Here is an 11,597-nt window from a genome sequence, read left to right as displayed (position 1 = left end):
TTATTTGTAGTGTGAACAAGCAGACAAAGAAATCGGATTTGATCCAAAAATCAGAATTGAGCTGTAAGACCTGCAGAGTGAACGTAGCCTAACAACAGCTGCAGGAGAGGGCCAATAGTGTTTGAGTGCCCAATCACCAGGAGTACATAAAGTCAACCTCATGATTCAGTGGCTTCATGGACCCCACCGCTCTCGTGTATTTACACTAATCTTCATATAAAAGTGCTTTTCCACATAATCCGACTTCATAAGCACGCGGTATGATTTGGGGTAAATGACTTGTTGATCTCACGCGTCCTCCTCCCGTCTCCTGAGATGATGCTGTTTGTGAATTACCTCAGAAATCACTCAAAGTGTTTTCATATAATGTTTCTTCACACAGTGAAAAGTATCGTTGACCGTGACGTTAGCGTCGTTAGCATTTCCCATAGAAATTCCTCAAAAACCAAACACTAACATGGCTGCTGTATGACTCCGTGTTTTAGTAAAATATTAACAACAAAGAATCCTCACAAACGACAGAAACGTTTCATAAATGCACTTTTTCACACTGACTGTGTTCAGAGCTGATGACAGAAAGGCAATGAGGATGTTCAGCGGCAGGGATGAGTTTCAACCATCCGTTCTCCCCACTAGCCTCCAAACTGCAACTAACCCATCATTTGGCTCGACTTTACGGGCGTCTCCAGCTTGTCAAACAGCAGTATCACTCCCCAATGATTTTACATTTTAAAGAGCCCCTCTGTAGGAGACGGGACTTGAAATGTAAATAAATGCAGATGAGCGAGGGGTACTGGAGTGTTGAAACTTGTCCCTGGAGCCGTCAAACCGAGGATATAAAAAGCACTTCTGAGGTCCCACCGTCCCTCCTGTTGCATTGATAAGTTTGTACCTTCTGTACGTCTCAAGGCATCGATTTTTCTCACGGGAAACAAACTCGGTTCGTGTACAGATTCACAAATAACGAACGACAAAGAATGCAAAGAGCGTTTGCTAATCTGGTAAACTTTAGACACAGCTGCACGTAAAATAGTGAGCTAGTTAGCAGACGGTAACGTGGCGCTGCGTTCACGACAACAGAACTGTGGTTGTCCTTTTACAGTGGTCAGAAAACGACTACAAACACTGGCTTTATTCCAGAAAGACCCAGTTCACTGTCCGCCGGCTCAGCGTCCCCCTTTTCACAGTTAAACATTCACTAATAAACAAGAATAAAAACAAAACAGAAAATAAAACTGTCATAATGTCCGAGCGTCAGGTGACCAGATTTTAGCCCCGACCTGATGTTAGCTGATTACCATTCGTGTGGAATAACTAACCAAATTGGAAAGATTTTGTGTCTTGCTACCTGCTAATAATCAAGTGCATCTGAGAGTAAAATTATATTTTAATCGTTTTAGAGGAAACTGCCACTATAACACTTCTTTCACTGAAATTAGCTCCAGCTAACTGCTCATCTCTACAAATGTAACGCTGCATTAGCTTACCGTTTAGCTAGCTGTAAAAATGCTTTATGTTTGATTTCAGTCATAACTGGAACTGCAGCTCAAAGCCAGCCTCCAGTGAACTGCTGCTGCCCTTAAACAGCGGGGAAAGTTGCTATTTACAGAAATGACAACTGTTAGCTAGCAAACGCTATCCGAAACGTTCTCATTTAGTGCGTCAGGTAGAGGTGCTGTGTAGAAATACACAGGAAGCCGTTTCTATGTGTAAGACGCTGAAATAAAGCCAGTGTTCCAGCATTAGAGCGACATCAGCAGCAGCTGCTAAAACCGCTAGCTTTCGCTCAACAGCGAGAACACGTCTAAAACATTCACGTGTTCAGGAAACTGATCGTCAGTCTCAAAGAACCCAAGCTCGGCGTGCACAGAACCGCCTCTTCTGACTGGCCAGCATTAACCAAGGGAATTGGGGCCAATCAGAGAGGAACACTGCTGAGCTCTTAGTACGTAAATACAGACTCACATAACAATAACGCGTTTAGTCCAAAGTGATAATAATAAGTATACTTCTCCTGATAAGAACCCTTTGGCTCAGAACGGCCACTTACTGTACACTGACATTGTCACTGTATAATTTCTAGCATGTGCACCGAGTTGACAGAAACACATGAACAACAAAACTTCAGTAACTTTTTTTCAGAAATTGAAATTGGACCTAAAAAGATGTTGTAACAAACATTAAAATAAAATAAAAAAAAATTTCACCAGACACTCGTCACATTGATAAAGGTTTAGTATTTTCTTACACTAACAAGACAAAACTGTTTTATAAAAGCTCTCAAAGGCAACTTACTGTGTTTTTTGTGCTGATGCTAGTTGGTCAAAGGTTTAAACGGAAAGTGCAGTTCAGAAGAAAGTGCTGCCCCTCTACAGACTACTGCAAGTCAGCCAATCAGACGAAAGTAGGCTTATAGAGAGACAGCAACTAAAATGGCGTGTTTGTTATCTTGTTACAAAACGTACTTATTTTAGAGAGGAATAAATAAAAAAAAGTAACTTGGCGAAAAGTTTTAGCCAAGACACTGTCAGGTTAATTGCCAACAAACTGCAATGAGGGAAGAATCAACTTAAGTGTATAATAAACGTATACTCTCTGCTGCTAGTAGTTTAGTGGTTATTAGCTAGTGAGAGAGCATAAGCTGTATACTACAGCAGTGAAAGAGTAATGTTATTAGGAAATGAGGACAGGACTCATTTATTTCTTTGATTAGCCTTAGCTAGGTTACCGTAGCTCAGGGGGTTGGGAATCGCACCTGTAACCGGAAGGTCGCCGGTTCGATCCCTGGGCTCTCTGTCCTGGTCGTTGTGTCCTTGGGCAAGACACTTTACCCTACTTGCCTACTGGTGTTGGCCAGAGGGGCCGATGGCGCGATATGGCAGCCTGGCTTCTGTCAGTCTGCTCCAGGGCAGCTGTGGCTACACCTGTAGCTGCCTCCACCAGTGTGTGAATGTGAGAGTGAATGAATAGTGGCATTGTAAAGCGCTTTGGGTGCCTTGAAAAGCGCTATATAAATCCAATCCATTATTAGGTATTAATTTTGTTAGCTAGTACAGGAACATTAGCTTAAAAAGACATCTCCCCTAGTAATTAAAAAATAATAATGTAGTTTATTATAGTAATGGCCATATTTCTAATAAATATTCTGGACTTTGCTCCTCCACAGTCTGTGAGTAATTCTCCATTAGCATAGCTAGCATGACAGTGACTCTGTTAAAAACCAAACAGCTAAATAGATATTTGGGAAAGAAAAATGAGCTAAAGTGGTAAAATAACAGTTTAGGAAAAAGTGAAATACAATGAAATAAAACAGAGGAAAATGAGCAGCAGTGGTCACTGGCTCAGGCTAATGGACGTTCAGGACAAAAGAATTTGAGCTTGCCCAAACCTCGACGCGCTTACAGTTGCTAAAAATGTCGGGACAAGGCTGACGATGAGCTGTGAGAAATGTCTGGTGAAAACAGGAATGCTGCTGGAAGATAAAGCGATAATCTGTAAAGGAGGGTGGATACGTCAGCCTTTCTGTGAGCGTGCCGAGAACGCTGAGTTCACGTTGTGCTTTTTCCTCGTAGCCATTCTGATTCGGAGAGCAAACTCCTTCGACCTCTGCTGGTGTTCGCGTCCACTCGGACTTCATTTAAACGTCAAGAGAAGGTTCGTGCCGACCCAGTCAGACGCGTCCTCGGGCTCACCCTCGAGTTACTGCAGATTTCTCCTCTGAGTCCACTTTAAACTACGACAAGTTGGGAGGAAAAAGAGGGCGCCTTCTGGAATCTCGGGCTTACGATTACGAGACTTATCTTTGGAAAAGGAGCTTCTGTAATTACAGGATGTTTGCTGGAAAGAACAAAACGCCTTTCTCAGACGTTTTCCTGTCAACAGACGTGGAATCGGAAACATTGAGCTGTTTTTAGCTGAAGGATGGGTGAAGTAGTGGTGGTTGTGTCTGTAAACGCTCTGCTGCTGGGCAGTTTAGTAGTGATTATGAGCTGGTTAATAAAGTCGACAGCAGTGACGAGTTCACGCGTTTCCGTGTGACGAGCAGCAGGAAGTCGAATCTGCCGTGCTGTCGCTTCGATTAGCTGCAGATGTAAATCCATAAACGATGTGATGAAGTGGTTTCCGTCTCTATCGAGTCTTCCAGCAGCCGCTTCGACCCCGATGACGGTGACGAGGCGGCTCCGTCGAATCCAATCAGGCGGCGGCGCAGCGAAACGTCTGCCGGCTCCGGCCACCGCCGTCGCTCAGTCCAGACGGGTCACATGATGCCGTTGGTGACATACTGGAAGGAGTCGTAGAGTTTGGTGGTGATGGAGCGCACGGACCCGTCCACGAGCTGCTCCACCAGCAGCTGCAGCTGCTCCTCTGTCAGAGACATGTGGAAACGGTCCTTCAGGCTACGGATGGTGCTCGAGCCGTGGAAGCACGGCAGGTGGGAACCTGTGGGGTTAAAATAAGAGTGCACAACAACTTTGTTAACAGCTGACTGGCAAACACGTCCTTAAACCCACACCGGTCAATTCGTGCACTCTGGACCTCCACCCGAGTCGCCGACAGCGCTACGATGTGACGCAGGAATGAGTTTGTTGTTGCAGCTTCACTGCGAGGGTTATAGGGGCCAATAAGAGAACTCCTTAACCTTTGTCTTGCCGGGCTGCTGTGACGCAGTGTTGGCAGTTTCCGTAATGACTCTAATATCACTGAATAGTGAAATTTGCAAAAACCGGCTGTAGGCTGCAGCTGCTAGCTGTCTGCTAGCTTGGCCTCTGCTGCCTGGAGTTAGGTGGAGTGTGACTCGCTGCATCATCTGCACAAACTCAAACATGAACTTTTGTTCTGGATAATAAAAAGTTTGGAGTTTTCAGCAGGGACGAACTTTGTGGCCGGACCTGTTCCCTGATGATGTGGAACAGAAAGTATCCCCGTCCTACAGACTAAGACTGTCTGCGACTCGTACTTACAGCTGTAAATACGGGGTTAGGCTTAGGCCGCGCGTGTGTGCCGTTTTCAGCTGTAAGAAAGGCGCAATGGTGTTACCTTGCTGCATGATCTCCACGATCTGCAGCACCTTCTCCATGTGCTTCCTGGCTGCGATGAGACCCTGAAGCATCAGCATCTTGTAGTAGTTGAACATATCTCCGTTCAGCCCACCCATCACCTGAAACACAGCAAACACCGGGCATCAGGACAGCCACCATGCTAAACTCCACAGGAAGCTTTTCTTCCACCAAAATAAAAGCTCCTGTCATCAGGAGCCATGAAACCCCGATTTTTAGAGTCCTTCAGGAATCCACGCGTGAATCAAACAGAAATTCATCCAAATCAAAACTAAACCTCTGCAGCGCCCGGCTGAGAAACCACGACCGAGCCGGCTGTGACCGGCGGTGCTGAGGGCTCAATGCTGAACAGAACATGTGGGATCTCCTGATCCTGCTGCTGACAGCTGTCGGACACCAGAAAGGATCCTTAGCAACTTTGAAGTTCCAAAAACAAAATGAACGATTCATCTACGAGTCAGCAGAGAGTCGGCTTTGAGTGGCTAAAAATCCCATCCAGACGTGCAGGGCAGCCCTCCAGCTGCGTGCTGGTCTGTTCTCAGTGACAGGTAAATATCAGGAGACTACACCTGAGCCCAAAATTGTGATCAACCTCTGCCCGGGATCATCTCCCTCCAACACATCCTCAGGCTGTTTCTACTCACGTCCACGAACTCCGAGGTCAGCTTAAAGGCAGATGTCTCGAAGCCGAGGTTGCGAGGAGAGCTGGAGAGAATGAAGCCAAAGTCGATGTGGATGATGTGGCCCTCGGAGTCCAGCAGGATGTTCCCGTTGTGCCTGTGGGGATCAGACGAGGTGTTACCGAACGATTGGCATGTAGGATTCTCTACATGCTGCAGAGCTAAGCAAGGAAATTCTTACCTTCTCTACACACAAATAAATCAAATATATACAAAAGTCACACTTTTTAAAAAAAGCATAGAAAAATAGAGCAAGCACTGTATAGGAAAGAGCTGAGAGTGGTCAGAAAGTAGAGTCTGCAGGATTTCAATGTAGATGTACAGGTGACTGCAGTGTGTGCTGTGGGGGGAGGGGGTGCCTCTTTAGGACCCCGTTGTTATAAGGCGTCCCCTCCAGTGATGGGAAAGCAATCCCACACATGGACCGTGATGCTGTAATGACAGCCTGTAGAGCCTGCTGTCCCGCCCTGGTGGTGCAGTTCCCATAACACATGATGGATAGATGGATGTGTAGCTGTATAGGTGTATAGATGGATGTGTAGCTGTATAGGTGTATAGATGGATGTACAGGTGTATAGATGGATGTACAGGTGTATAGATGGATGTATAGGTGTATAGGTGTATAGATGGATGTACAGGTGTATAGATGGATGTACAGGTGTATAGATGGATGTGTAGCTGTATAGGTGTATAGATGGATGTGTAGCTGTATAGGTGTATAGATGGATGTGTAGCTGTATAGGTGTATAGATGGATGTACAGGTGTATAGATGGATGTACAGGTGTATAGATGGATGTGTAGCTGTATAGGTGTATAGATGGATGTACAGGTGTATAGATGGATGTGTAGCTGTATAGGTGTATAGATGGATGTGTAGCTGTATAGGTGTATAGATGGATGTGTAGCTGTATAGGTGTATAGATGGATGTACAGGTGTATAGATGGATGTATAGGTGTATAGGTTTATAGGTGGATGTACAGGTGTATAGGTGGATGTATAACTGTATAGATGGATGTATAACTGTATAGATGGATGTATAGCTGTATAGGTGGATGTATAGCTGTATAGGTGGATGTACAGGTGTATAGGTGGATGTATAGGTGTATAGGTGGATGTACAGGTGTATAGGTGGATGTACAGGTGTACAGGTGGATGTATAACTGTATAGGTGTATAGGTGGATGTATAGGTGTATAGGTTTATAGGTGGATGTACAGGTGTATAGGTGGATGTATAACTGTATAGATGGATGTATAGCTGTATAGATGGATGTATAGGTGTATAGGTTTATAGGTGGATGTACAGGTGTATAGGTGGATGTATAACTGTATAGGTGGATGTATAACTGTATAGATGGATGTATAGCTGTATAGATGGATGTATAGCTGTATAGATGGATGTATAGCTGTATAGGTGGATGTATAGCTGTATAGGTGGATGTACAGGTGTATAGGTGGATGTATAACTGTATAGATGGATGTATAACTGTATAGATGGATGTATAGCTGTATAGGTGGATGTACAGGTGTATAGGTGGATGTATAGGTGTATAGGTGGATGTACAGGTGTATAGGTGGATGTACAGGTGTACAGGTGGATGTATAACTGTATAGGTGTATAGGTGGATGTATAGGTGTATAGGTTTATAGGTGGATGTACAGGTGTATAGGTGGATGTATAACTGTATAGATGGATGTATAGCTGTATAGATGGATGTATAGCTGTATAGGTGTATAGGTGGATGTACAGGTGTATAGGTGGATGTACAGGTGTACAGGTGGATGTATAACTGTATAGGTGTATAGGTGGATGTATAGGTGTATAGGTTTATAGGTGGATGTACAGGTGTATAGGTGGATGTATAACTGTATAGATGGATGTATAGCTGTATAGATGGATGTATAGCTGTATAGATGGATGTATAGCTGTATAGGTGGATGTACAGGTGTATAGGTGGATGTATAGGTGTATAGGTGGATGTATAGGTGTATAGGTGGATGTACAGGTGTATAGGTGGATGTACAGGTGTACAGGTGGATGTATAACTGTATAGGTGTATAGGTGGATGTATAGGTGGATGTACAGGTGTACAGGTGGATGTATAGAGGGCTGCATTGACAGTCTTCAGTAGAACGGTTCTGATGATATGCAAACTGCAGGGATGTAAAGGACCTGGAAGGTTTCTTTATGTTTCTTTATTAGATGTTCAGGGCTTTCGGGGCTTAGTCCTCGTCAGGACCTTGCGGTAGAATTGCTCAATGTTGGTTGGTGTTAAGGGTGTTAAAGCAAGCGTGGAGCTCTTTCAGCTCATCTGGTAGTGCACTGTCGCTGGCTGGCACCCTTTTTTGCAGCATTTAATGGGGCAATATTCTCAATGCATGTGCTGAGGTTGCTAGTAATCACTGATGTAAAGTCCTCCGAATCCACAGACCCGTCCTCACTCAAGGCAGCAGTCTTAACCTCATCAGCAGGGATAACGGTCACTGTTTAACTTTTATGAATGTCTCACCTGTCTTTGACCTGCAGCAGGTAGCAGATGAGGCTGTAGCCGGCGCAGCTCTGCACGAAGTTCCTCTGAGCGGTGAGGAAGGCCTCTGTGGTGAAGCTGCCGTGTTCCTGCAGGAAGTAGTCAAGCAGCGACAGCTGACTCTGCTTCCTCACCTGGAGGACACACACACGAAAACTGCGTTTCAGTCTCATAGACAAAGACAACTAACTTTCCCAGAATCCCCTGTGTACCTGGTGCAGGGAGACGGCGTTGAGGACGGGCTCGATCATCCCGCTGTCTGAAGACATGACGAGGATTTTGTAGGGTTTGATCCACAGAGGAACGCGCTCCTGCTGCCAGATGGACTGACCAAGGAAACAGACTCGGCTTCAACATGGAAGCAGTTTAACCACACGGAGACTGCGTCTGTATCTGCATCTGTACCGTTGTGTGCATGTGTCTGTACTGCGTCTGTACCTGCAGCTGTCTGAGGACCTGATAGGCCAGCAGCTCCTGCCTCAGATCGTCCCCACACTTCACGATGACCGACAGCAGCCTCCAGGTGTGCAGGTGGCCGTACGGAGACGCCTCTCGGATCCGCCTGAACACAAACGGCGTTAGCGCGAGGAAGACGTTGTGGAGCGTTCCCCTGCTCGGCTTCACAAACCCACCTGACTTTCTCCTCCCAGGGCTCTTTGAGGGCAACAGCCGACGGGTCCTCGGGGTCCCTCCTGAATGCGGTGGGAGTGTGAGCAAGGTTCTCCGATAGCCGCCGTCTGAAAAACAAACCAGGTCGGAGCGTCACGGCAGAACGCACAGCTGAAGATCGAAGCTTCACGGGACTGCTCAGGCCATTTCATCCTCAGAAAGAAGAGTTCCTGAACGTGCTGCTCTTCAGAGATCTACACTCCTGGACAGTGACAACAACTCATCATAATTACATCTGCACACCAGGTGATGTTGGTGTCCTATCAATATGGCAACTACAAAGAAAGCTTCTATGGGGAAACTAATAACTAACAAAAAGGTCCAGTCTATGTAGGTGCGGTTCCTTTATTGTTTTAATTACTTTAAAAACAACTTCAGATCACATTTTGTTCCTTTATAGCTTGAATTTACTGAAACTACAAACACATAATTGTAGTGTGGAGGGGTGTGGTCTGTGGCTCAGCTTCTAGGGAGGGGTGGTGTTCAGTGGGCGAGGCTGCTCAGAGGCTCCTGTTTGAGCAGCACGCCAAGGCCTAAAGGGGGGAGGAGCTGAGAGCAGAAAGCTGCAAGTGAGCGGGCATCAGCAACAGTGAGACCGCGGCCGCCAACAGCCTGGAAACGCTAAATTGTAAACATGAAGCGCCGACATGCACGTTGGCGTCGTGCTGGGCAGAACCAACACTAGCTTGTGTTACACGTAGCTTACCACGGGTAACACGGCGTAATATTTCGTTTGAACTGCCCTGAAACAGCACTGGTGTTCCCACGTTTCTGCTTCTAACCTCCGCCTGTGGAGGGTAACCCGCTGTTTACCTGATGTCTCCGGCGGCGATGAACACCGGCTCTTTGCTCTCCAGACTCGTGATGCTGTCGACTGAAAACTGACTGATGTTGTCGCTGCTGCTGGTCTGAGCCTCCATCTGCAAACACATGCTTGTTACTGTGCTTCGGGAGGACAGAGTACACAGGGTTACTGCAGGCAGTATGCCGACGCTTTCACATACCTCCACCTGCAGCTGCCCGATATCATCGGTGGCCCACGCCTCGTCGTCGTTGTCGTAGTTTGGGACGGTGGAGAAACTTCCCGTTCTGTGTTCCGATGTCATACCACTGCTGCCATTAGCTGCAGTGCTGCAGTCCAGGTTCTCCGCGGAGCGGGCCGAGCGTATCCGCGTCTCTGGGATGCGAACGGGAACGGGAGACGTCTCGAAGCTGTCGCAGTCCAACACCTCCACGTAGATGATGTATGGAGCCTAAAGGAGGAGAAGGAGCAGCAGTCAGAGGACATTGGACAGATGTTCTCTGGCACATGTGGCGGGTACACCAGAGGTCACCTTGTCCTTGGAGTTTAGGACCACGGCCTGCGTGTGGGGGACCCTGCAGACGTGGTGCTGGTGCTCGGCGGTGGGCAGCCACACTCGGGCCGGCAGCTTGTGGTTGAGCAGCGACAGCTCGGAGATCAGACGCTGGGTCTTCTGCTCTTTGGTGGGCAGCGTGGCGAGACGCTTCCCGATGCACAGCAGAGACTTGATGAACTCCCTCTGAGGACGGAGACGCTCGGGCTGCAGACGCACGAAACACCCACAGAGAGTCATAGTTTCTAACCACACACACACGTTCCCTGATGCTCCGCCCACAGAGGCATGTGAGTGACTCATCGATAGCTCGAATGGGCCGTTTAACCCTTTAAAGCCGGTAGGAGCGGGCACGCGCCGTTTTGCGCAACTATTTTTAAATCCCTGTAGAATCTGAACCGTGTAAGCTAGCGCAATAATTTGTTTTGCATATGAAACCGGAGGAGTTGTTCTTACATCTGATGCCATCAGCTTGTCCTCGGTCACGGTTGCCTTCCACATATAGCTTTGCAAAAATTGCATAAAAAGCTCTTGCAGGAACAAAAACGTAATATTCCAGAAACACGCTTTGCCGATCCGATCAGCTGTTCGTAACACTTCCCACATTGAAACAGTCGTCAGCGCGAACGATCGCATGTCCGCCATTACCTGCACGAAACCGGAAGTGACGTCATTTTTGCGGAAAATGTAGTTTTTAACTTGTAGGCCTTGAAAGCCTGTACTGGTGTTTTTAAAAGTCATGTTTGATTTTATGCTTTTCTGAATAGCCTTTGACTCTAGAGCAGCAGTGTCCAACTCCAGGGCTCGGGGGCCGGTGTCCTGCAGGTTTTAGATGTGTCCTTGATCCAACACCGCTGTCGACCTCCTCAACAGGAGGTTCTCCAGAGGCCTGGTAATAAACTAATCATGTGATTCAGGTGTGTTGACCCAGGGTGAGATCTAAAACCTGCACGACACCAGCCCCTGGAGGCCTGGAGCTGCCCACCCCTGCTCTAGAGGAACGGCACCACCCGAGAGAATCTCTGGCTCACCTCTTCGTGGACCGCCTCCACTTTTGGGTTACTGCCAGTCCGTCGGAGACCAGCACCAGGTCCATTGCTCGCCATGGTGGCATCCGACTTGGATCTCTGGTGGGTCCTCCTGGACGGGGAAACAAACACCTCGGCTTGTCCCTGTCCAGGGCCAAACATGGAAGAGGCCTCGGCGTTGCTGCCATCGTGTCTGTGATGGCGATGGCGACGGTGAGACGGCGAGGATGTGGGGCTGTCAGATGGGGCGGGGTTGAGCTCGTCGGACAAGATGAGCTTT

The 11,597-nt window shown here is 47.3% G+C and overlaps 1 protein-coding gene across 1 annotated transcript in view; it reads right to left on the bottom strand.

The window, feature by feature from the left end:
• Positions 1 to 3,090: 3,090 nt before the first annotated feature.
• LOC113014391 (phosphatidylinositol 4-kinase beta-like) overlaps positions 3,091 to 11,597 on the bottom strand; it is a 14,657-nt gene continuing 6,150 nt past the window's right edge. The window contains exons 4-14 of the mRNA XM_026155893.1: positions 11,321 to 11,597; positions 10,269 to 10,496; positions 9,939 to 10,187; positions 9,748 to 9,854; positions 8,898 to 9,002; positions 8,704 to 8,827; positions 8,478 to 8,591; positions 8,248 to 8,399; positions 5,702 to 5,834; positions 5,038 to 5,158; positions 3,091 to 4,440 (exon numbers count right to left, since the gene is read on the bottom strand). The exon at positions 11,321 to 11,597 is cut by the window's right edge and continues 116 nt beyond it. Coding sequence (XP_026011678.1) covers positions 4,259 to 4,440; positions 5,038 to 5,158; positions 5,702 to 5,834; positions 8,248 to 8,399; positions 8,478 to 8,591; positions 8,704 to 8,827; positions 8,898 to 9,002; positions 9,748 to 9,854; positions 9,939 to 10,187; positions 10,269 to 10,496; positions 11,321 to 11,597 — 1,792 coding nt within the window. The 3' untranslated portion in view covers positions 3,091 to 4,258. The remainder of the gene's footprint in view (positions 4,441 to 5,037; positions 5,159 to 5,701; positions 5,835 to 8,247; positions 8,400 to 8,477; positions 8,592 to 8,703; positions 8,828 to 8,897; positions 9,003 to 9,747; positions 9,855 to 9,938; positions 10,188 to 10,268; positions 10,497 to 11,320) is intronic.

Source organism: Astatotilapia calliptera, chromosome 22 (assembly GCF_900246225.1).
Source record: "Astatotilapia calliptera chromosome 22, fAstCal1.2, whole genome shotgun sequence".
NCBI lineage: Eukaryota > Metazoa > Chordata > Actinopteri > Cichliformes > Cichlidae > Astatotilapia > Astatotilapia calliptera.
The sequence above is the reverse complement of the archived record's forward strand: the minus strand, read 5'-3'. Positions and strand labels throughout refer to the sequence as shown.